General features: G+C 47.2%; 1 protein-coding gene across 4 annotated transcripts in view; it reads right to left on the reverse strand.

The window, feature by feature from the left end:
- PRKCA (protein kinase C alpha) overlaps window positions 1–26088 on the reverse strand; it is a 511284-nt gene that overhangs the window by 63264 nt on the left and 421932 nt on the right. For all 4 annotated transcript variants that reach the window (XM_008012039.3, XM_073005116.1, XM_008012040.3 and 1 more), the window contains 5 exons: window positions 13356–13493; window positions 10244–10417; window positions 7366–7457; window positions 4467–4529; window positions 3429–3567 (listed from right to left, as the gene is read on the reverse strand). In XM_008012039.3, coding sequence (XP_008010230.1) covers window positions 3429–3567; window positions 4467–4529; window positions 7366–7457; window positions 10244–10417; window positions 13356–13493 — 606 coding nt within the window. The remainder of the gene's footprint in view (window positions 1–3428; window positions 3568–4466; window positions 4530–7365; window positions 7458–10243; window positions 10418–13355; window positions 13494–26088) is intronic.

Here is a 26088-nt window from a genome sequence, read left to right on the forward strand (position 1 = left end):
TGGGCAATAGAGCCCATCACGCCCATCACACACACACACACACACGCCAACAAAAAAGGTGAAACAACCTAAAGTGATTATTGATTGATTTTCCAAAGCAGTGGTGCCTGATGTTTTCAATGAAAGCCGACTGGAATCCACATACAGATTTTTGTTCCTGCTGGTCAGTATGATGTCACTTCTTATAAACTGAAAGCACTTGGAGGGCAAGGGCCATCTGATGTATTTTTGTATCCCTTGTGGCACCATGCTTAAAGACAGAAAGCACACAGAGTGCTGTCTGGACACGTGAGTCACTCAAAGTTTCGAACAGTTTAGTGTAGTGAGCAGTGCAAAGGTTTGGAGGTGACCTGGGCTTGTGATTGAAGCCTAATTCTGGCATTTCTCAGTAACATGGCCTTAGACACGTTACTAACCACTTCTGTCACCTCATTTGAAACACAGGTCTGATGCTACCTCCCTGTGGGGCTTGTCATGAGGATTAAATGAGAGAAAGTTTATTTTATTTATTTATTTATTTGAAACGGAGTCTCACTCTGTTGCCCAGGCTGGAGTGCAGTGGCACAATCTCAGTTCACTGAAACCTCTGCCTCCCAGGTTCAAGCGATTCTCCTGCCTCAGCCTCTTGGGCAGCTGGGATTACAGGTGCCTGCCATCACGCCCAGCTAATTTTTGTACTTTTTAGTAGAAACGGGGTTTCACTATGTTGGCCAGGCTGGTCTCGAACTTCCACCTCAATTGATGTATCTGCCTCGGCCTCCCAAAGCACTGGGATTATAGGAGTGAGCCACTGTGCCCAGCCAAGAGAAGGTTTATCATGTGCCTGCACACGGTAGACAATAGAAGGTGGTCACTTCCTCTATTATTGCTTGTACAGTAGATGTAAGTAGGGGAATGAAGGCTTCAGATGTGAAAGTATCTAGAGTGAGAGCAGAGTATTCTCTGTGTACGAAGATGCCTGAAGTTACCAAGACATGCCAGAAGTGTGTTTAGGTGTCCCTATTGAGGACAGTGAGGAGGTTCTCCAACACATAACGAGTGTGATAGACTAAGTCCCCTCTCCCCTACAGACGTCCACATCCTCATCCCTGGAACCTGTGAATATATTACCTTTATGCGGTAAAAAGGATTTTGCAGAGGTAAGTGAAGGATCTTGAGCTAGGGAGAGGATCCTGGATTATCCAGGTGGGCCCCATATAATCCCAAAGATCCTTGTAGGAGAAGAGGGAGGCTGGAGGGTTGTAGTCAGAAAAGACAGAGATTGGAAGATGCTACATTGCATGGAGGAGGAAAGAAGGCACCACGAGCCAAGGAATGCAGGCGGCCTCTCGAAATTGGAAAAGGCATGGATGGCAACAGGTTCTCCCCTAAAGCTTCCAGAGGAAACCAACCCTGCCCACGGTTTGACTTCAGCCCAGTGAGGCCGATTTTGGACTCTGATCTCCAGAACTACAACATAAATCTGAGTTATTTTAAACCGCTGAGTTTGTGGTTATCTGTTACAGTGGCAACAGGAACTCATACCGTGAATGATACTGAAACGCGACAATGAAAAAAGACAAGACACTCAAACGGACAAACCTTAATGATACGGAAAATTTCATCTCTGCCGGACACTGTTGCTCCTGGTGTTATGAGATAGCTGAGGTGTTACTGAACACAAGGAGTTATTTGTCGGAACAGGAGAGACCTGGTCTTAATAGAGATGAGGTTCAATGTCACCTTTATTCCTAAAAATGCTGCTATTCCCCGTCACTAAGCTTTTACAGCATCTGCTGAATTGTTAAATGAAGCCTGAATGTCTCATAATCACAGCCTGCTTAATACCTGTCATCTAGTAACAGGCTTTGGAATAAATACTACATCAAGAGGTTGTATTTCTAACAGTACCCTGTCTATTCATATCTGAAAAATAAGACTCTTTAATTTCACCTCGTGTCTGGAAGTGCTAACAAGGGAGTTCTTTTAGGGGAAAATCCCAGTAAGTTATCCAGTAAGATCACATATCACCCCCAGCCATGCGATTCAGAATTTAAATTTCTAAATGAAGTCTACGTGTCCATAGTCTTGAAATATCATAGAAGTAAAAGGTCTTCACAAAGGAATAAAAAGCAGCTTCCCTTTTGGAACAATGACTATGGAGCGTCTACCAGATGCAAAATGTTGTATTAGGCACTTTGATCCACACAGCAATTCTACAAGGAGGATATTATCCCCAACGTGCTGCTGAAGAAACGGGGTTCAGAGACGTTAAGTAACTCACCCGAGTCCCCACAGCCTGTAAATAACTGATTCCAGATTGAAGCTCACACTGGTCTGACTTCTGAGCTTGTGGGTGCCTTTTTCACTGTCCCTACTGTCTCTGAGATAAATGCATGGGGTAATCTGTTGAATGCATGTGAGACCGGCTGCCAGCAGCCCATCTGAGAGCTGTATGAAGAGCTGAAGCCAGCTCAGCTTTGGATGCGTTGGTCTCTACCATGCTGGGGTTCAGATGGGAAGAAACTGTGGCATCCACAGGACCGTGTGTGGATGGAAAGTTGGCTCTACAGTGACAACCAATTCTATCATTGGCATGTGGGATGTTTCATAAAACAGGAAAAAAAAATCCTCAGTAAGTGTTGTAACAAAAGCAGAGCAGCCGGGCCGCTGCTGTCAAGATGCAAGTCCCGGAACCATTTTGCTTAGAACCACACTGATACATTCTTCCTAGACCAGACAACATGCAGTTTAGAACAGTCATCACTCCGATGCCGCTTAAACGCCATCACTGCAACCACCTTCTCACCCCACTTTTCACGCAGAGTATTTTCACAATCAATTCCCTCCACTCAATGGCGTTTTCTTTTGCGGGGGAAGGGCTAGGGGGACAGAGTGTCGCTATGCAATGCAGTGCAATGGCGTGATCTCAGCTCACTGCAACCTCCGCCTCCTGGGTTCAAGCAATTCTCCTGCCTCAGCCTCCTAAGTAGCTACGATTACAGGCATGCACCACCATGCCCAGCTAATTTTTTGTATTTTTAGTAGAGACAGGGTTTCACCATGTTGGCCAGGCTGGTCTTGCACTACTGACCTCATGATCCACCCACCTCAGCCTCCCAAAGTGCTGGGATTATAGGTGTGAGCCACTACGCCCGGCCAACAATGTTTCTTAAATGATTTTGACCATGACCATGTAAGAAATACATTTTCCTAAGCAACTGGTTCACATGGAGCAAACAATAGTTCCAGGAAGCAAGACACAACCTTACTATGTGCAATGAGCTCTCCTCTTTCTTCTATTTTAGTCTGTTTTGTCCAGTTTAGTCCATTTAGTGGTCATGACCATGCAATGACTTCATGATTTGCCAGTGACCCCATATTCCATGAGCGGGCTGTGTTTACAGCTTGGGTGTCCCGGTCTAGAAAACGAGCACTGGAGTTCCTACCTCTGGGGCAATGTAATCTGGAGTCCCACAGAAGGTCCTGGTCGTGACTCCATCCATCATGTGTTCCTTGCACATCCCAAAGTCAGCAATTTTGATATGTCCTTCTGAATCCAACATGACGTTATCTAACTTCAGATCCCTGCAAGGAACCAGGTTAAATCAGAGTCCTTCCCATGACATATCATGGTTTGCTTTGGAACTAGTGAAATAGAAGGATATCTGAATACCTGTCAGCTCAATGGCAATATTAACTATAAGTCCCCGGAGAGCAGTATCAGGAGTTACTGTGTGTTGATATCTTCAGAGACTAATATTGTGACTGGGCTATGGCAGGTGCTTAAATGCATACTGAATGGATGACTAAACGACTAGACTAGTGATTCCCAATCTTGCCTGTGTCTGTGACTCTAGAGAGTCCAATTGAGCACATCTGGGGAAATCTCAATCATTTGATTTATTCATGTTCCACACAGGGGGTCTGACACACGACCAGGTTTGCAAAATCATGGGTTTAGAACCACCTCACTGGGTCATACACATGTCCCTTCCATTCTGCCTGTGCCATATATCCTTCTAATTATGCTTCAATTAATACTGGAAGAAATTCTTCCTTCTTTGGCACCAGACTTTCAGTGCAGCTACTAACAGGAAGAATTTAATTCAATAGATTTCTTTCCTTGCCTCTCCCCAGTTCCCTGTGTTCTCCTTCTGCTGAACATCTGTAACAGGAATTCAGTTTCCATTGCTCCCTGACCTCCATTCCAAGGACAAGGCAGTGGAAGGAGCTGTCAATGGAGAGAAAAATGTGTTTTCTTGTGGAAAAAGTAGAAACAAGATATAAAATCTTTGAGGTCTAGAAATCAGAAGGTGGCTCTGATTTGCCTCCAGGGTGAGGAGGAAGGTGGGTCCCAGCAGGTCTCTGTTCCTCCTGGGGGATTATCAACTCTGCGTCTTAAGTTGCCATTCCAGAATGGCATGCCCACAGAAGCCCTGCTAACCTCTCTGCTGAGCTGCTGGTGGGAGGGCTTCAATACACACCTATAAATGATTCCTCTTTTATGAAGAAAGAACAATCCGATGGAAATCTCTGCCGCATAGAATCTGCAAAAGAAAACAGGCTTCAGGTTTCTCGCTTGCTTCTTTAGATGCCTATATACTTTTCATTCTCAAGTTCAAGCATCAAAGAGAGAAAAGAATGTTGGACCCAGAGGCTTTCAGAGACCAGCATCGCCTGCACGTGTTCTTCCAACCCCCAGTCTTCCTTCCATCACTTCATCCTCCAGTTCATCCGTGAATGAGACAGCTAATAAAACCAATGAGGCCGGCTTCTTATTTTCGTATGGGGAAAGTGGACAAGTAGCTTATTGCCTGCAGAGTAATTTCTAATACAATCATTTAAAGAATGGATACCAGTTAGACTATTCTATGTCAGGAGTATGGCAGAGTAGAGAAAATTTCCATTTTCCTATTCACTGACAGAATACACTGGTGTTTGAAAGTATAATACAATTACTCCCTGGAAGGCAAAGTATAGTGGGTGATGAACTCTTTAGCTAGTGTTTTCATTCCTTCCAAGTGTTGGAATCAATGAGACACACATCATGATTCATATCTGAGTTTACTCTTTTAAATAATTCATAATAAAAAGCAGTAACTACCATCACTTCAAAATTGTTAACAGGTTAATAGCTGAAACTCAGATTACAAGGGGGCGAATATTTAAAAATCTCCATAGCATTCAGGAGTCTCTGAAGTCCAAGAAGCCACAAGACTGTGCCTGTGCAAACATCACATGCAGAAGGCTCAAAGTAAGCACATGTGTCTACACCAGCAGAGCAAAAAAAGTCTCTAATGACAAGACCAAACCCTTAACGAGGGGCCACCTCTGAAGGCTAGAAGAGTACAGGAAGGGGGAGGGTGAAGAGATGGGATTACTACAGGTGATCTTTACATTATTTTTCATGCTTTTCTAAACTTTTCTGCAACACAAATAATATAATGAAAGGATATTGGACCAGACACCTTTACGTTACTTCATAACATAGGGTGACTCTGTGCTATCTGCTCTTTGTAGTCCTGTGTGACCAGGCTTTATTTTACAATCTGAGTATTTTAAGGCTTTATAACTACAACATAAGACAGAAGAAAAGGACAGGCATTTCTGAAAACTGAAAAGGAACAATAAGGGCAGAAAAATCTCCCTTCACACTTTTAAAGCTTGCAACCAAAGATTTCCCTATTCTGCCTTCAGTTAATCTTCCCTAGGGTGGATAATCCCTCGCAGGCCAAAAATTCTTCCAATGTATCTCTTAGATGGCACAGCAGCCAGAATCCTATTAACAGTTGCTGACTTCATTCATCAGGGTACATGCCCACGAGGCCTCCTCACTGGGGAACGAAACTCGCCCTTTGTTTAGGCTTACTCCGCTGGTGTTTCCTGAGACTTCCTGGCCCCTAAGAGGTGAGATGATGTTTCCAGCACCAAAGTCCCAGCTCCCCACACCCCTCAGATGAATCTCTCATCTTCACCTGGAGCCCACATCTTCCTCCCGTGTTGCCAACTCCCGCATCCCGTCATGCAAGGTGCATTCCAATAAAACGTTCTTAACTGAGCTCATGAATCTACCCCCAAACCACCTCCTCCTTGGTGGCTGCACCCACCCAAGCCTAAAATGGGGTCGCACTGGAAGAGGTTTCTCTCTTCTCTCCTCCATAGTAAGTTCTGCTTTTCTTCCTCCAGGATGTTTTTCAAAGACACTTATTCCTCTTTGGCTCCAAGGTCAAGCCCTAACTACAGCTCCATTCCTTCTCATCTATAAAGGGTCTCACCAGCGCCTGCACCAGCCTCTACATTCCCATTCATGCTTCCTTCTTCCCCCAGACAGAGAGCTCTGCAAAAACTGAATCTGACGGTGCAAGCCCCACTGCAGTGCCTTCCCTCTTCCGTCCTCCGCAGCCAGGCTCCTTACCAGGCTCTTCACCCAGAGCCCCACCTACCAGGCTCCCCCCAACTCCCCCACCCTCAAATAATCTCAGAGCATCTCCCACACCTGAAGAGCTGCAAGGCTGCTTCCCTGCACTTGCTTCTGCCTCTGCTCACACCTCTTCCTGGAAGGCTCTTCCCCCACCTCTGAGCTAGACATTTCCTGGGGACGCACTTCCCTCTCCCCCTAATTTTTAGGGGCTTGTGTGGTATCCTGTGCCAGTCTCTAAAGTTACAGCAATGCACTATTAATTGTTAGGTGACTTTTCCAACTCCCTCCGGAAAGGGAGCACCTCGTTCCTTTCATACCCCCAGTGCCTGGTGCAGAGCAGGTGTATGACAACCATTTGTTCAACAGATAAGAATGACTCCGTCAATGAGGGTGGACCTGGGTGATGAGGGGACATGGCACCATCTCCAGTTTATTGGAAATATTGGAAATAGAATAAACTGCTCCTTAGGAATCATCTTAGATGGATCCTACCAGTGTGTCTGCCCCCGCCTCCCATGTTTAGGTTTATTCAACCTAAAACTGGGCAGAATCCCACTTTCCCATTTCATCCAGCAGAAGTTCCCAGTTGAGGCTGGGCATGGTGGCTCACTCATGCCTGCAATCCCAGCACTCTGGGAGGCCGAGGTGGGTAGATAGCTTGAGCTCAGGAGTTCGGGACCAGCCTGGGCAAGATGGTGAAACCCCATCTCTACCAAAAACACAGAAATTTAGCCAGGCGTGGTGGTGCGCACCTGTAGTCCCAGTACTCAGGAGGCTGAGGTGGGAGAATCACCTGAGCCTGGGAGGCGAAGGATACAGTGGGCCGAGGTCGCGCCACTGCACTCCAGCCTGGGTGACAGAGTGAGACCTCCATCTCAAGGAAAAAAAAAAAAAAAAAAAGGAAGTTTCCAGTTGGTAGAACTTGGTTGCTCAAATTAAGGAACTTTAAAAATAATACTCACACTGCTTGTGGTTCCTTAAATTTTCCTACTTGCTGAATGTGGTACATGAGGTCCCCACCGTTGACATATTCCATGACGAAGTATAGCCGATCCTGCAGACCAAGGTTCAACACGTGAGCAGGGCTCCTCCCCAGCCAAGCGGCTTCCTTTACTCTTCACAGGTTGTGTTTTGCTTTCTCATTAGTTAAATGGGGACTGCACGGGCAGATCTGCTCAGTTTAGAGCTCTTTAACGTTTTTTCCAAAGAAAGAGTAAGTAATAAACCCTACTGCATGAGGGCCTTGGGAAGTATAAAGTCATTACATAACCCTGAAATAATGGCTCTCCATCAACGTGTCTGTGCCTTCCTATTACATATGCTCTCTATTATAGTAATGGCCTCAAACATTCTTCCCTATTTTCCTATCCATATAATAAATTTCTAAGTAAGGGATGGTGTGAGGAATCCACATAAGGCAATTATTTCATTTTAACTAGTGCTTCTCCATGGTCCAAATGTTTAAAGCCTGCTTTGCGGTGTCTGGGAGGCGTGCCATACTAATGTAGTATTGTGTTTAAATGAATATTCCTGAAAACACATCTCTTAGGCTTAGGATTACACATGCTCAATGATACTGGACATGGGACAGGGGACTCTAAATGGAGAGGCTAATCAAATGTTCTTTTGCATCTGAAATATGCCCCAACACTGTTTTTCTATTTTCTCTGTCACTGGTAGGTTAAGTATTGGCCCCATGATTGGCATGTATCATAGACTCAAATAAATCTGCATATTCATGAGGACATCATGCTGCGACAGACAGGGAGACAGAGGGGTTTAACAGTGAAATAATGACCTCTGCTCTCTGCTAGAAAACACCCCCATTTCACAGAGGCTATTAAACATTAAAGTGCTGCACAGGGAGAAAAAAATGATGAAGCTGTGCTAATAGCGAGGAAGCAGCCCTGGGAGCCCCAATCTCTAGTTTTCCTGTTATGAACTTTAATTTCATCTTCCTGTCTTTGTTTTGTAGCTTTCCAGAGCTTAATCAGGGTAACCAGGGTTACAGGCTCTGGGCTGGGATTCAGAGCTGTGGTTGTCTCTTCCAAGCATGCTGCTTTCTCGTCTCTCCCTGGTGTGACTTGATTCAGAGTCAGTGGGAACGACTGGGAGCAGGAAGCTCATCGAGCCGCCAGCGCTAGGCTGACACGTAGTGGCCGGTGCCGGACTCCACAGCCGCTGCTGCACACCCAGAGACTCCGTGTGGCTGCAAAGCCATTTTGAGATTCTAAAACCCAAAAGCACCAAGAGGCTTCTCTCAAGAGTTTTCAAAGAGGCGTAAGACAGAAAGTCGATCTCTGATCAATGGGCAGTTGAAAATAGTAATAATCGCATCAATTATAGCTACTGATTATGGAGTCATATTTAAAATGGACAGCCTCTGAGGAGTGAAAAGACCGGCTTTGGCAGCATCTCACTATGGTGCCATCTAAACATCTCTGTTTCTTGCAGGCCACTTGCAAACCCTGCAACGGACTGACGAGTGCTCTGGAATGTTCTTTTTTGTCCTCTATTTAGTTTCACTTTATGACAGAGCTCAGCAAACTTTTTCCATAAAGGGCCAGACAGTACGTAGGTTAATACTTTAGGCTGTGAGGGTCTCTTGCCGCGACTCAACGCTGCCTTCATGGTTCAAAAGCAGCTGTAGATGACAGATACAGCAAGGAGTGTGGCGATGTCCCAAAACCGCTGTTTACGGATGCTGACATTTGAATGTCACGATATATGACTCTTTGGATTTCCTTGTCATGACCTTTCCTAAACTCAGGGGCCATAGAGAACAGGCCACAGTTTGCCAATCCCTGTTGTGTGCCACTGAACAAGAACATGCTTTCTTACAAAATCAAATCTCCTTATGCTCCAATGCCACGTTTGGCAGCTGAACCAGTGGTTTTAAAAAGCCAAGACTGTGGCCAGGTGAGGTGGCTTATGCCTGTAATTCCAACACTTTGGGAGGCTGAGGCGGGTGGATCACCTGAGGTCAGAAGTTCAAGACTGGCCTGGCCAACATGGTGAAACCCTGTCTCTACTAAAAATACAAAAATGAGCCGGGCGTGGTAGCAGGTGCCTGTAATCCCAGCTACTGGAGAGGCTGAGGCAGGAGAATCCCTTGAGCCTGGGAGGTAGAGGATACAGTGAGCAGAGATCGCACCACTGCACTCCAGCCTGGGCAACAGAGACTCCATTACAAAAAAAAAAGCTAAGACCGTGAGTTATTTTTTTGTTTTTGTATCCCCAAGTCTTAGCACAGTACCAGGCAGGAAGAAAACCTTTCATGGAAATGTTTGCTGAATTAAGGCGAGGCGCAGTGACTCACACCTGTAATCCCAGCACTTCAGGAGGCCAACGTAGGGGGATTGCTTGAGCTCAGGAGTTCAAGACCAGCCTGGGCAACATGGCAAAACCCTGTCTCTACTAAAAATACAAAAATGAGCTGAGCGTGGTGGTGTACATCTGCGGTCCCAGTAACTTGGCAGGCTGAGGCAGGAGGATCGCCTAAGCCTGGGAAATTGAGACTGCAGTGGGCCGTGACTGGGCCACTGCACTCTAGCCTGAGCAAGAGAGCAAGATCCTGTCTCAAAACAAAAGAAAAGAGAGAAAGAAATGTTTGCTGAATTAAATGACATGAATGCCAAGCAGAGGCCATCACGGAAAAGGCATGCCCCATATCTACCAGAGAGAGAGGTGGGAGGTGGTCCCCAGTCACCTCTGCTTGACATCGCATCACACCTTTCTCCAGCCTTCTCCAAAGGAACAAGGATGCTAAGAAGCTCTGGGCTGAGGCACAGCCCTGAGAGCCGGGCGCTGCATCACAGAAGTACACCCCAGGGTCCTTACCACTGTCTGGAAGCAGGAGTGCAGCTGTGTCAAGAACGGGGGTTTGTCAAGCAGGGCCAAGACTCGCTTTTCTACCATGGTGCACTCCACGTCGTCATCCTGAATCACCACATCCTTCTTCAGGATTTTGATTGCATACAGTTCTTCTGTGCCCTTCCTGTCGGCAAGCATCACCTGAGAACACGTCAAGAACAACCTGAACACGTGTAAGCACACATCTTGGGGTGGAGGGAAGGAACCAGGCCAGGTGATGGCTCAGTGACAGTTTGTCCACCTCTGTCAATGAGGGATATAATAATATTAAACTTTATGTGCAAATTTGGAAATTCTACACATCACTACAAATTCAGTCCCTTCATCATTTGCGTAACTTCAACGCTGCCAAGATTTGTAAATGGTATAGGACACGGCCGCATGATGGCACTGTGTTGGCTGCGAAAATGAATACTCAACATTCTGTATCAGGATTAGTCTGGAATTATGCCCATTTTTCAGGAGTATCCTTAGAGTGAAAACTGACTGACATTTATAATCCCACAAGTCAAGAACCTAGGCTTGAAATCAGTTCCTGGGTCTATCAAGAAACGTGGGGTCACAGAAACCAACTGGAGACGCAGGCAAATTGCTGAAGACCCCATGCCAGTATCTCTTATGATTGTATTTGTTTACTACAAGTTCACATTTAATTTTTAGTTGTGAAAACTATTCATCAACCAGCGTTTCTGAGCATCCCCTCTGTTCCGAACACTGAGAAAAGAGTAACACACAGTGAACCCACTATAGCTTTTTGGATGCAGTTGTTTTTAAGGAAGTAGAAACCAGGTGAGGCCTGTGCACTCTGATCTGAGAGACCAAACAGATGCCTCTTTATCAACTAAGATGGACCCTAATGTCAGAGGCGTCTGAACCAGAGCGACTCCATCTTGAATAAGGGATGGGAAAAAAAAGGCTGAGATCTGCTGGGCCGCATCCCCAGGAGGTCAGGCATTCTTAGTCTCAGGATGAGATAGGAGGTCGGCAGGGCTGGTATCACAAGACACAGGTCAGAAAGACCCTGCTGATAAAACAGGATGCAGTAAAGAAACCGGCCACAATGCACCAAATCCAAGATGGCGATGAAAATAACCCCTGGCTACCCTCACTGCTCATTATATGCATTATTAGCATGCGAAAAGACACTCCCACCCGCGCCCTGGCAGTTTACAAATGCCATGGCAATGCCCGGAAGTTACCTTATATAGTCTAAAAGATGGAGGAACCCTTAGTTCTGGGAATTGCCCGCCCCTTTCCCAGAAAACTCATGAATAATAAAACCCTTGGTTAGCATATGATCAAGAAATACCTATAAGTATACTCAGTGAAGCAGCCCATGCTGCTGCTCTGCCTGTGGAGTAGCTATTCCTTCGTTTCTTTACTTCTCTGACAAACTGACTTTTGCTTTATTCTATGGATTCGCTCTGAATTCTTTCTTGCTTGAGGTCCAAGAACCTTCCTCTTGGGGTCTGGATCAGGACCCCTTTCTGATAACACTAAAGTTAAGGAAACAGTTATCTATGGGTTGTGAGGGTTCAGGGCCTAGCTGGCATGGCAAATTTCTAAATCCCTACAGCTACAAGATAAACCACTCTTGCTAAACTCCTCAGCGGTAGGAGCTACCAGGCCCCTCCTCACTGATTGACAACCCAGATCACTATGACTCAGATTGGACAGAGGACTGGCCTTACAAACATTCTTTTCTATAATGCATCTGCAGGCCTTAAGCCAGTTTCAGCAGCTTGCAGAGCCTGCACACAAACTTTTTGTGTCCTGTGGTTCACCTTTTGATCTAAAAAGCCAAATTCCACCTTTTTAAATTTTTTTTTTTTTTTTTTTTGAGACGGAGTCTCGCTCTGTACCCCAGGCTGGAGTGCAGTGGCGTGATCTTGGCTCACTGCAAGCTCTGCCTCCCGGGTTCACGCCATTCTTCTGCCTCAGCCTCCCGAGTAGCTGGGACTACAGGCCCTGCCAACACGCCCAGCTAATTTGTTGTATTTTTAGTAGACATGGGGTTTCACCGTGTTAGCCAGGATGCTCCCAATCTCCTGACCTTGTGATCTGCCCGTCTCAGCCTCCCAAAGTGCTGGGATTACAGGAGTGAGCCACTGTGCCCAGCCCTTAAATTTTTTTTTTGAGATGGAGTCTCCCTCTGTTGCCCAGGCTGGAGTGCAGTGGCATAATCTTGGCTCACTGCAACTTCCACCTCCCAGGTTCCAGTGATTCTCCTGCCTCAGCTTCCCAAGTAGCTGGGATCACAGGTGCACACCACCATGTCCAGCTAATTTTTGTATTTTTAGTAGAGACAGGCTTTCACCATTTTGGCCAGGCTGGTCTCAAACTCCTGACCTCAAGTGGTCCGCCTGCCTTGGCCTCCCAAAGTGCTGGGATTACAGGCATGAGCCACCATGCCTAGGCAAATTCCACCTCATTTTAATGCTAAGTCCCCACACCAAAGTGAACATGAGATGCATGTTACATATATGTTCATCCGTGCTAGGTGCTAGGTTTCCCTCACAGCTATGTATAGCTTTTCCCCCAAACCTGTTGAATATGGATGACTCTACTGTGTAACGTGGACTCTGTGAGGCATAAAACCCAACCTGCCCTTTCTCTCATCAAAGAGAGGGCACCTTCATTTCACACCACAGACTTTCTTTTCCGGGTTTGCAAACTGATATCACCAATAAACCTCTCCTTTCTACCATTTTGCCATCCTGGTGGTCTTCTGGACAACTGTACAAATCATGGGGAAATCTTTTTTGAGACGGAGTCTCGCTCTGTCTCCCAGGCTGGTGCAATCTCGGCTCACTGCAAGCTCCGCCTCCCAGGTTCACGCCATTCTCCGGCCTCAGCCTCCTAAGTAGCTGGGACTAGAGGCGCCCGCCACCACACCTGGCTAATTTTTTGTATTTTTAGTAGAGACGGGATTTCACCATGTTAGCCAGGATGGTCTCGATCTCCTGACCTCGAATCACGGGGAAATCTAATGTGCTGTTATGGAAACTGCGGGGAGAACAAAATTGATTCGACATTCTCTGCAGAAGCCCCTCCGATTTGCAGATGACTGTCCTCTTACCTTTCCAAAACTCCCCTTCCCCAGCACCATGAGGAAATTGAAGTCGGTGAGTTTCACTCGGTCCAGGTTGTTGGAAGGCTGTTTCCTGTCTTCAGAGGGACTGATGACTTTGTTGCCAGCAGGGCCAAGCTTGGCTTTCTAAATAACAAGCACAAATGGGAAACGTGTGGGTCATTTTTCTGGGGAAAGAGTGACAGAAACCACCGCGTTGTAACTGAGTTTGATGTTTGCTTGGAGGTAGGATGGGGTGAGAAAAGGAACTAAGGGTGAGGATCGAGTATCTATTCAGATATCAGTGGCTACACTCACCCTACGGGGAAAGTCTGCAAAGTAGCAGGAAACTGCTCTCCCTATCAAGAGACAACTCTTTACATAGCCTAGAACTGATGCGTGGGGATCCGTGTAGGGCTGGTTGGTTGTAATTCTAGTATGTAAAAGTTGACTTCTTGGGAAAAACAGTGCTTCGGGTCCATTAACATAATAAAGGAAATAAACTGTGTACGCATGCTTTTCGTATTTGTAGATTTTCCAATTTAAAATTAATCTGCATAAAGGAAAACTTGTACCCACACCAAAAGGGAGGAAAATGTTCTCTGGAGAGGAACTGCTTAAAATGGCAAAGCCATTTGGATGATTCATTGCTATTTTCAAATGCACAGTAAGAACAGGGGTTGGGTTTTTTTTTTTTTTCCTTTAAATCAAGAGTTGAACTCACAAAAAGACATGGTGATGTGCATAAGAAGAGATCCCAGCACTTTGGGAGGCCAAGGCAGGTGGATCACCTGAGGTCTGGGGTTTGAGACCAGCTTGGCGAACATGGTGAAACCCCATCTCTACCAAAAATACAAAAATCAGCTGGGCATGGTAGTGCGTGCCTGTAATCCCAGCTACTTGGGAGGCTGAGGCAGGAGAACTGCTTGAACCAGGCGGGTGGAAGTTGCACTGAGCTGAGATTGCACCATTGCACTCCAGTCTGGGAGACACAGCGAGACTCTGTCTCAAAAAAAAATAAAAATAAAAATAAGCGCAAGGCACCCTTTGTGCCTGAAGAATATCTGGTCACTGCCTGGCGGGCGAGCTACCAAAGGAGTTTTTAGAAGCTCTAGCGGGAGCCTTGCCCTCACGACTCTCAGCAGCGCCTCAGAGTCCATGTCAAAGGCAAAAGGTAAAAGGGCTCAGCAGAAAAAAGAAGGTAAGTAAACCCACGGGAAGTCTCACTGTCGCCGAAGGAGCCCTGGAGAAGCCTGGAGTGGGCCGAGTCTCCCAGCACAAGACTCTGAATTTTGAACATCTGCCTGACAGGGAGGAGCTGGTTGTAAGAAGCCTTGGCTGCTGGCAGGTTCAGGACCCTGGCCCCTGGCTAGACCTCCACAGCCATATCCCTGAGACCTAGGGCAATGATTCTTGCCTTGGATACAATTTTTTTTTTTTTTTTTTTTTTTTGACACAGAGCTGTGCTCTTGTTGCCCAGGCTGGAGCGCAGTGCAGTGGCATGATCTCGGCTCACTGCAACCTCCGCCTCCCAGGTTCAAGCGATTCTCCTGCCTCGGCCTCTTGAGTAGCTGGGATTCGCCAACATGCCTGGCTAATTTTTTTATATTTTTAGTAGAGACGGGGTTTCGCCATGTTGGGCAGCCTGGTCTCGAACTCCCAACCTCAGGTGATGTGCCCACCTCGGCCTCCCAAAGTGTTGGGATTACAGGTGTGAGCCACCACGTCCAGCCCATTCTTAATGGAAGGGTGCACCTCCCTCCCTAGTGCAGTGGACCTGAGCTCTGGAGCTCTTGCCAGGAACTCACTCAAGTCAACACCTTGGTGGTTACCAAGATGATGGTGAAGGAGGTAAGGAAGGCACTCAAGGGGCTTTACTATGGACCAGCAGCAGAGAAGGCTTCCGAGAAGTCATCCATCGTCCCTCCTGGAGCATCACCATTCCTTCATCCTACACATACTGATTGAGCCCCCTTGTGCTCTCCTGGGGAGCCTCTGCATTTGCCGGAGGAGACCCTGCTGACACAGGAATTCAGCAGGACTGGTTTCACAAGATACAGGTCACAAAGAACCCCTAACAGAACAGTATGTGGTGAAGAAGCCACTCAAAACCCGCCAAAACCAACAAGGCAATGAAAGCAACGTCAGGTCTCCTGGCTGCTCGGCATATGCTAATTATAACACATTGGCATGCTGTAGGAAATGCCCGCCGGCACCAAGACAGTTTACAAATGTCATGGCAACGTGTGGAAGTTACCCTACATGGTGTGAAAGGGGAATCCTCAGTTCCAGGAATTCCCTGCCCCTTTCCCAGAAAACTCATGAATAATCCACCCCTCATTTAGCATTTGATCAAGAAATAACCACGAAAATAGCCAACCAGCAGCCTTCAGGGCTGGTCTTCCTATGGAGCAGCCACCCTGTTACTCCTCTGCTTTCACTTTACTCTGTAGGCTTGCTCTTGAATTCCCTCCTGCCCAAAGCCAAGAACCTATGTGGCCTCTTAGGCTGAACCCAAATTTTGGGGTTCATCCTGTGACTGCCAGCTGTGTCTAGATTCTCAACCCTAACAATATTTGGCATAGGACATGCACTCAGCTCTCTGGTTGAACAAATACAGAACTGAAGCCTAAATATGCTTATCAGATGCTGTGCTGTTGGGTGATGCTTTTCTCTGATAAGAATAACTTGCTCGTGGCCAGGCACGGTGGCTCACGCCTGTAATCCCAGCACTTTGGGAGGCCGAGGAGGGTGGATCACGAGGTCAGGAGTTCAAGACCAGCTTGGCCAACATGGTGAAACCCCATCTCTACTAAAAAAACACAAAACTTAGCTGGGCATGGTGGCACATGCCTGTAATCCCAGCTACTCGGGAGGCTGAAGCAGGAGAATTGCTTGAATCAGGACCTGGGAGGCAGAGGTAGCAGTGGGCGAGATTGTGCCACTGCACTCCAGCCTGGGCAACAAAGCGAGACTCCGTTTCAAAAAAAAAAAAAAAAGAAGAGTAACTCGCTTGTCCAGGGATCAAGTCTCAGGGGCTTGCATACATGCTTTGATGAGTTGAGTGCCCCCATTTGACCAGACTAGAGACATTAAAACACGAGGGAGAGATGGCCCTGACATTTTTGCTTCCAGACACCTGTGACTTTGGGGCCACTGGAAACATAGAAGGCCCATAAAGATAAAACATGAATTGCGATGCTACACACACTGGCCTGCCTACTTTGGCGGGGGCAACCCAGTCCTCTAAACACTGGCCCCAGCAATGATTCTAAGTTGAGAAACTTTCTCGGCTGTGTCCTAATTTAATTTTTTATTTTTAATTTTTTGAGACGGAGTTTCGCTTTTGTTGCCCAGGCTGGAGTGCAGTGGCGCGACCTCGGCTCACTGCAACCTCTGCCTCCTGGGTTCAAGTGATTCTCCTGCCTCAGCCTCCTGAGTAGCTGGGATTACGGGCGTGCACCACCAAGCCAAGCTAATTTTTTTGTATTTTTAGTAGAGATGGGGTTTCACTGTGTTGGCCAGGCTGGTTTCGAACTCCTGATCCATCTTGCCTTGGCCTCCCAAAGTGTTGGTATTACAGGTGCGAGCCACTGCACCTGACTGGCTGTGTCTAAATTTAAAAGAATAGACAGGAAGTGCAGATTTGAGATGAGAATACCGATTGTGCCACCCTGCTCTGCTCTTCTGACTTAGAATAAGAAAAAAGTTATCAGAAAGAGGCACAGATTAATTGTATTTTCTCAGGATTCACAATAACATCTGAAAACACCCGAACACTGACTTGCTGATCTGAGGTGCTTGAAACAGGGGAAAACCACTTTCACTTGGGTGAAGCTGCTATTCATACTACCAACAAATGCCCCGCTTCCAACTGTAGCACGTGGTTCTACCCAGCTATGCTGGACTCCTTTGACATTCCCAGTCATTCCTCCTTCCTCCTTTGACACTTCACCACCACAGTCAGGGGATATGGGCTGATGCAGTGATGAGCCTCCAGATACGCAGGGGGGATTTCTACACACATTGCCATCTACCGCCTCGACGCAGACATAACCTAACGACGGCCTTGTGAGTTTCATGTTATGATCTCAGTCTGGTTATAAGCATGAGACATTGCCCACAGTCAGGCTAAAGGCTGAGAAAAACATTTTTACATTCAATTACTTCTGAACTTATTTGCAATATGACCTTGGCTTCGGGTCTCAAATCAATCACCAGGTTTGAGAGGAGCATCCACAAAGGAGACACCTGCTCCCACAAGGTGGAGCTGGGCAGAGGATGCCACAGGCTTCCTGCTCTGCCTGGGCAGATTCTTTTCAGCTGGAAGCAGAGCTGAGTTTCTGGAGGTTGGTAGAGCAGGCAGCTGGTTGGGAAGGAGACAGACGGGGTGTGGGGTCCAGGGCAGGCTGACCACATCCATATCAGAGAGTTGGCTTCTCAGTGGCCTGGTCCGGAGGGTCAGAATGGATTTCTCCCCAGTCCAAGCCAGCCCTGAGATCAGAGCAGACCCAGCATCTTCACGCCCTTGCTCCCATCAAGAGCAGCACTGTTTCTAGTACAGAACACACTTCCTGAGCCATCTCCACGCTGCCACCTGCAGGCCTTGCTGCCAAAGGACACAGAGTCATCCAATGCTGACTTTTTGAAAGCAGTTCTTTTACGGTAGGAAACTGCACGGTATGGCAACCTCAGCAGTCTGGGCCTGGCTTTGAGCAAGTCCCACTTACAATCTGGGTCTAATCAATACTGGGGTTGAGGGAGACAGCCAGTGGATATCCAAGCGGCTATGTCACTGGGGGCGGGGGATGCCTGAGGGCAGGGGGACAAGGAACCATATAGGACTTCCAGGTGTGCAGGGGCGCCAGGGCTGAGGATCAGATGCATCGCGAGGCTTGACCTCCAGACCTCTGGTCAGCACCTCCTCTGTCTTCCTGAAGACCCAGCCCTCCCTGGCCTGCCGTTTCTCCTCCACCCCTAGCTTGGCTGACCTCTCCCACTCCTTCAGGTCCCAGCTCAACTGCTATTTCTTCAAGGAAACTGAGACAGGAATAATACAGGGTGGTAGCAGGAGAATAGAAAATTCCAGGCAGCAGTTTCACGGGACTAGCAAAAAAAAAAAAAAAAAAAAAGTTGAAATAATTGCATAAGCTAGGGGCCCACGAGACCCTAAAAATCAGGATGTGGGCCAAGCTGGCTAAGACCAACTGGACCCCACATGGTGCTGGATTTGACCCAGTTTCACCAGGGACCTCACTGTCCGCTCATTAACATCCTCAATCCTCTACCTACCAGTGCCATGAACGTTCCAGGAACACCAATATTTAGTGTAAAAACGGGTGGCACCACGTTTCTGAGAAATCTCCACCTTTCCCCAGGAATCTTCAGGAATATTCCACCCCTTAAAGAAACCCATAAAGGTAGCAGGCCCCAAACCCCCTTGCAAGTAACTCTCTCTGGAGTATGCCTGCCTTTCCCTTTCTCAAGTGTATACTGTTCACTTTCCAATAAATCTCCATATTTTCACTATTTTCTGACTCATCCTTGAATTCCTTCCTGTGGCAATATCAAGAGCCTGGACACCGGCTGAGGTCGAGGTCCCACCAGTGTTTGGGGACCTCCCCTAGCCCACCAGCATCAAAACCCCTCCCCAAAGATGTCCTGTTGCTCTCGCTGGTGGGCTACTGCTAAAATGACAGTGGGAGCCAGGCACGGTGGGCCACGCTTGTAATCCCAGCACTTTGGGAGGCCAAGGCACGTGGATCACTTGAGGTCAGGAGTTCAAGACCAGCTGGCCAACATGGTGAAACCCCGTCTCTACCAAAAAATACAAAAATTAGCTGGTGTGGTAGTGGGCGCCTGTAGTCCCAGCTACTTGGGAGGCTGAGGTGAGAGAATCACTTAAACCCAGGAGGAGAAGGTTGCAGTGAGCCAAGATCGCGCCACTGCCCTCCAGCCTGGGTGACAGAGTGAGACCCTGTCTCAAAAACAAAAACAAACAAAAAAACAAAAAACAAACAAAAACAGTGGTCCTGTCCTAGATTCACTGGCTTCCCACACAACAGAGAGAAAAAGGCCGAGCGCGTTGATGGCTGAGGAGACTCGCTCTGCTCTGTCTCTTGGCTTATTTCCCACCACTGCCTCCGCCTTGGTCCCAGCCATGCCAACCTGCCGCAAGCACCCGGCCGCCTCCTGCCTCAGGATGCCAGCTCCGCCCTTCCCTCTTCTGCTGTTCAGTCACCTCCACCGTGGTCTTCCTGAAACCCCAACACTCCTTCCTTCTCCCCGATAGCTTTCTTTCCAGAACCCGCTGCCACCTAACTGCAAGTCTTGGAGGGCAGGGGCCTTGCTATTCTGTTCACCTTCAAAGTTCAGCTCAAGCGCCTCCTTTTGGTTTCCCTGGAATTTCCAACCTGCAGCAGACAGGGCCCCACTCATATCCCCTGAGCTTTCCATTCTGCACAGCTGCGAACACCTGAGGGTTCCATTCAGCCCACTCCTGCAGAGGGAGCCCAAGGTGCCCGAGTTATGGCCCTTTCAACCAACCACAGCCCTCCACCAGCCCGGAACAGGAAGCCTGTTTCAGAATGTTCCCCCAGCTCACAGACGGACTGAGCTCCAGCTGCCCACAGTGGTCACCAGCTTGAGAACATACCCTTAGCTGGGTCCTCCCCTTCCCTGGCTCCCATCTTTACTCCCCACCCGTGTCTCCTGGGATCCCTTCGGGAATGAACTTCTCAAAACCCTGGGGCTGTGTCAGCTTCTGGGGAACCTAACACACATTTCCTCTTCTTGGACCTTTTTTTTTTTTTTCTTTTTCTAGACAGGGTCTCACTCTGTCGCCCATGCTGCAGTGCAGTGGCATGAGCACAGCTCACTGCAACCTTAACCTCCTGGGCTCAAGTGATCCTCCCATCTCAGCCTCCTGAGTAGCTGGGACTACAAGCATACATCACCACACTCGGCTAATTTTTTTTTTTTTTTTTTTTTTTTGTAGGCATGGGGTTTCACCCTATTGCCCAGGTTGGTCTCAAATTCCTGAGCTCAAGTGATCCGCCCATCTCAGCCTCACAAAGTGCTGGGATTATAGGTGTGAGCCACCACACCCAGCCTCTTGGATTTATTGATCTGTCTTCCTCACTAGCCTGTGAGATCCTAGAAGGTAAGGACCAAGTCTTGCTCAAGTTTGTATCTTGAGACCAAGCACTGTATCAGGCACATAAATTCAACACTCAGAGTTCTCTCTCTCATTCATTCACATTTGTGCTCATTAAGCACTAAGACTGACAGAATTGACAGACGCCAACTTGTAGCCAGCACTAGTTGGCCAGATGACAAACTAACACAAAAAGGCAGCTGGTGGTATCAGGTGAGTTGATGCAGACAAGCAGCCCTGGACTCTGCATTTGCACCTTCACATATAATCTGAACTCTTTCTCTCAAGCAATCACTGTTTACGCTGGGACAGCCACAGAGAAATGCTGGGAGGGCTCTCCTGCCTTTAGGGTGGTTGGCCACACGATGACCCTCCCCAGAGGCCACAGGAGACGAGTTAGCCAGGCCAGCAAGCTGAAACCGTGCCCTTGGAAGGGTGTCTCTGAAGGGCTATTCCTCTGCTGAGAAGTCTGGCTTGCTCAAGATCCAGCTGGGATCTCTGGCTCAAGAGCAACAGTGAGCCCTGAGCTGACCATTTCTTTCTCTGAGCTTTTTGATGGGTTGTTTGGCAACTGGTCTCCCAGCAGAATTGAGAGACCTGCCCTTCCTGGCTTCCATATTGTTGACATAACTCTAGTTGTCATGACTGTAATTCAGACTTCACCAGGAGTGCAAATAAAATCAATATATGTCCAGGGATAAAGCTGAAGCCAACAGCCTAACTGCAGAGAGTTCAGAAAACCTGAGGAAGCAGAAGAATAAGCGTGCTGGCATCCTTTACTCCAGCAATGCAAACACGGCCCAACACGGCCAGATGCCCTGCTGAGGGCCTGGGCAAATGGAAAATTCTGAATGCAGAGGTTGAAATGCAGAAACACATAAGGTCTCCTGAAGATGAACGAATGCTCAGAGCAGAGCATGCACTGGGCTGCTGACCTCAAGCAGATATTAACTCCTTAGAAACACTCCTGCTGACGTGTCCCAAATCTTGAGTCCACCTCACTCATTTCCAAGTTAGGTAAAGAAAACGGTGGGGGATGAGGCTCTGAGCAGCAGTCAACAGGCTGGAGACCCCCAGGGCTCTCAGTACTGCCATCTTCTTGTGAAACTGTCTTCTACCCTTGCACCAGGAGGAATCCCCTTTCAGCTCTGATGATGTTTGTCCAGTTCTTCAGAGAACAGAGAGAGGCAGCTGAGAGTGGAGGGTTTGCATTCTGCCTGTACCAGACACGGTTGGGACAAGCTCCTTCACCACGCTAAGCCTCTGGCCCTCCATTTGTAGGATGGGGTGATCCTAATGGTGTTTTTCTCACTGGAATCCCATGAGGAGTAAATGTGAGGATGCTAGGGATGGTGCCTGGTGCCTCTCATTATTTTTTCCTATTCACCTCTGTTTTCTCAAGAGGGCCCAGTGGCATCCCAGCACAAAGCTATGACTCAGGACACATCTGTTGTTACATTCACGGGTCTCTGTGTGAGACTTCAGCTTATTCACCCATTTATCCCACAAACATCAGTGTGTCTGACGTGCCCCAGACATGGTGCCAAGGGCTGGGGAAACTAAGGCCAATAAGAAGTAGCCTCTCCTCTGAAGAACATGTAGTCCAAAGGTACTGTGGTCTATGTCACCACTGCCCAAAGTGTGGTCCTGAGACCAGCAGCGTCAGCTAGAGGTTTGGGAGAAATGCAGACTCTTGGCCTCACCCCAGATCTAGTAAGTCCAAACACGCATTTTAAACAAAATCTTTGGGTGTCTCCTGTGCACATTTAAGATTGAGAAATGCTGACCTAAGACAGTGGTGACATTTCTCCAAGTTCCAACATCCCTCTCAAATTCACTGGTCTTTGAGACTCTTTCCATCATTGACAATCTTCAATTATTATATAAAACCAGTGGGTAACTCTGGAAAGAGCCCTGAACTTGGATTCCAAAGAGCTCGGATCAAATCTTAATCTTACCCATTTTTGCTGTGTGACTTTGGACGAATGAGACTGCCTCTCTGAGCCCCGGGTTCCTTATCTGTAATACAGTATTAAGAAGACTGTGTCCCTGAGCTATCTCACTGGACTGCACTTAAGGTGAAATAAGGTATCTTTTGCAAAAGGACTCTAGTGTAGCACCTCATGCTTTATTCCCTCCACCCTGGTCATCATCTTTTTTTTTTTTTTTTTTTTTGAGATGGAGTTTCACTCTGTCCACCAGGCTGTAGTGGCGCGATCTCGGCTTACTGCAACCTCCACCTCCCGGTTCAAGCAATTCTCCTGCCTCAGCCTCCCGAGTAGCTGGAATTACAGGTGCACGCCACCACGCCTGTATTTTTGTATTTTTAGTAGAGACAGGTTTTACCATGTTGGCTAAGCTGGTCTTGAACTCCTGACCTCAAGTGATCCACCTGCCTCAGCCTCCAAAAGTGCTGGGATTACAGGCGTGAGCCGCCGCGCCTGGCCTCACTCTGGTCTTCTTTGCTTTGACCCAGAAAGGAGACAAAGTGCAGGAGACTGCACTTTCCTTCAAGCTCCTGGCATGCACCTGCTCCGTGACTGCAGACTGAAGGCCTCTGGGATTCAAGGAGCAATTGAATGCTGCCTGGGCTAGGGTTCTGTGGGCTAACTCACAGACCAGAAACCCTGTGACCTGCAGAGATGTGTGAGGCTACAAATGGGCTTTGCAGGAGCTTATGACCTGTTGTGAGGCTGAGGCACATCCCCGTGGGCTCCCACACCCTCCTAAGGGTGGCAGGAGAGGCAATGGGTCTTGGCTCTAGATGTCCACCCTGATTTCCAGAAAGCCTACGGAAGCCCTCTAAGGGGCTGGGTTAAGACTGCAGCAGGAAAAGACCCTGACTTAATAAAATGGCACAAGTTTTTAAAAGGGAATGAAAATGGGAATCCTAATACATAATGTTGTAAATGGAATGAAGTGACACTAAATGCAGAAGCTGTAGCATGTTCTTTTTTTCAAAATGGGACTAAAGCACCTCACAGTTATTGGCTACGATTTAACAGCCCAGAATCCAGGATTTTTACGTTACTCAACAAATGGCATATTCGCATTTGGTGAAGTTTGGCATTGTGATGCCACTTGGGTGACCAGGCTAGGCTGTGAGACCAGGCAGTGTTCCTTCCTCATTTGAAAATTTACTGATGACCGACATGTGTCTCACTTTATACCACAGATACATTCTTGAAAAGCCACAATAGTTTGCAGTCATTGAAGCTATTCACCATTCAAAGGGCTCCTGTGGTGGCATTCTGTAAAGCAAATCACACAAAGTGAATCTGAATATTGCAAACCCTAATTCGCCTGCGTGGGGGTGATGGTACATGTGTCAAAACATCAGTGTCTGAAGCTGTCCATCTGTAATGTGAGAAGCTCTCCACGTTCAGCTCCCTGTTAGGGGGTTTTTCAAATTAAAATTGAGAGGTGGTTGCAACAAATGACTTACATGGTGTATCTATGAGGGGCTGGATGGCTGGAGACGTTCACTTTCTAATAGGTTAAAAGTTTGCAGCTGCTGAGCTGTGACAGTCTGACCCACCTTAACAGCAATTCCAAAGGGTTTAATTTAATACCATAGATACTCTGCTGTGTTTGAATTTTATATAATGAATATACACTATGTGGAAAAACAGACAGACCATAAAAATAGAAATTTCTGACCTCTAATACAATAGCCCTCTGCCCAGAAATTCTTACAAGGCATGCTGATTTATCTCCAGTATGAATATAGGTCCAAAGATTCATCTACAGTTAAGAATCAGAATCTGAACCATAACTCCAGGGCTCCCAGTGGGTCCATTTTATAATCACAGAACTTCTGGGCAGCCCTCTGAAGTACTGTTTAATGTCTAATTGTCAGAGGCGTTCAAACCAGAGCCACTCCCTCTTGAATAGCAGCTGGGTAAAATGAGGCTGAGACCTGCTGGGCTGCATTTGTGCTTCCGGGAGGTCAGGCATTCTTAGTCACAGGATGAAACAGGAGGTCAGCAGGACTGTTCTCAGAAGGTACAGGCCACAAAGACCCTGCTGATAAAACAGGATGCAGTAATGAAGCCGGCCAAAACCTGCCAAAATCAAGATGGCGAGGAAAGCGACCTCTGGCCTCCTTGCTTCTCATTATGTTAATTATAATACATTAGCATGCTAAAAGACACTCCCACTAGCACCATGACAGTCTATAAATGCCATGGTAACATCCAGCAGTTACCCTACATGGTCTAAAAGGGGAAGGAACCCTCAGTGCTGGGAACTGCCTGCCCCTTTCCCAGAAAACTCATGAATAATCCATACCTTTTTAAGCATGTGATCAAGAAATAACCATAAAAATAGCCAACCAGCAGCCCTTGGGGGTTGCTCTGCCTATGGAGTAGCCGTTCTTTTATTCCTTTACTTTCTTAGTAAATTTTTTTTCACTTTACTCTGTGGACTTGCCCCAAACTCCTTCTTCCATGAAATCCAAGAACCCTCTCTTGGGGTCTGGATTGGGACTTCTTTCCAGTAACATAACTACCTTCCACTGTAAATGTGTTCACTCTCACCTATTTTGTAAATATGTCTTCAAAAATACAAGATCTCTTAGCATTCTTGAAAACAAGGCTTTGATTAACATACTTATCAAAGACAGTTGCAATGTGTGGAGAGATGAACTTGACAACAGAAGCTTCTTTCTGCCTCTAAGATTCCACGGACAGACAGGCCAGCGATGACCAACCTTAGGAACAAATGAATAATTGTGGATTTCTCCTACCATTTTTGGTGCAATGATGAAAGTCCTCTGTATTCACAGTTCCTCTGAACAACATTGGCAAAACACCACCGATGGAGATTCATTGCTATTCCATGTAACAGGGCATGGTTAACAGAAATAGCCATGCAATATATAGCCAAGGATGTCCAGCACAGCATCACACCTCTAAGGTAATGCCTTTACCTGCACCCACTGAAATGTGAGTTAAGAGAGATCAAGTGTTTCGGAAGCAGAAAATCACAAAGGAACTGAGGGTTTTCACGGTATCATTAGTGGAATATGGTCTGTGTATTTCTAACAAGCTCCAAGTCACGATATCTATTATCTTCTACTCGGTAACGGGGCAACAGGTTAAGATGATGCCACTTAACGGGCATGATAGCCTCCTGGGTAGCACAGTTACAGTAAATAAAATGTCCTCTGTTCTCTGGTTCAATACTTCATCTACTGGGACATGCCAAGCACGCTGCCACCTGAGGTCCTTTGCAGTCGGGCGCTTCCTCTGACCCAGATAGGCACAGGACTCCCTTCTATCTCTTCTGACATTGTCCCCGGACCAGCTTCTGCGGTGCATACCCCCTCCCTCTCTTCTCATTACCGATTCTATATTTCTCTACTTGTTTGTTACCTTTTTCGGCCACTGGGATGAGCATGGACAGCTTGTCTGTTTTGTTCCCTGGCACAGCTCCAGCGCCTAGGATGGTGTCTGGGCATGGTGGTCCTCAAATATTTGCAGAAGCAATGAGTAGAGTATATGGGGAAGGCAGCTTTTCATATAACATTTTGAAGAGGCAGAAATGTTGCTTTAAAATAATTTCTACAGCAAGCCTGCCTCTTGT

Source organism: Chlorocebus sabaeus, chromosome 16, assembly GCF_047675955.1.
Source record: "Chlorocebus sabaeus isolate Y175 chromosome 16, mChlSab1.0.hap1, whole genome shotgun sequence".
NCBI lineage: Eukaryota > Metazoa > Chordata > Mammalia > Primates > Cercopithecidae > Chlorocebus > Chlorocebus sabaeus.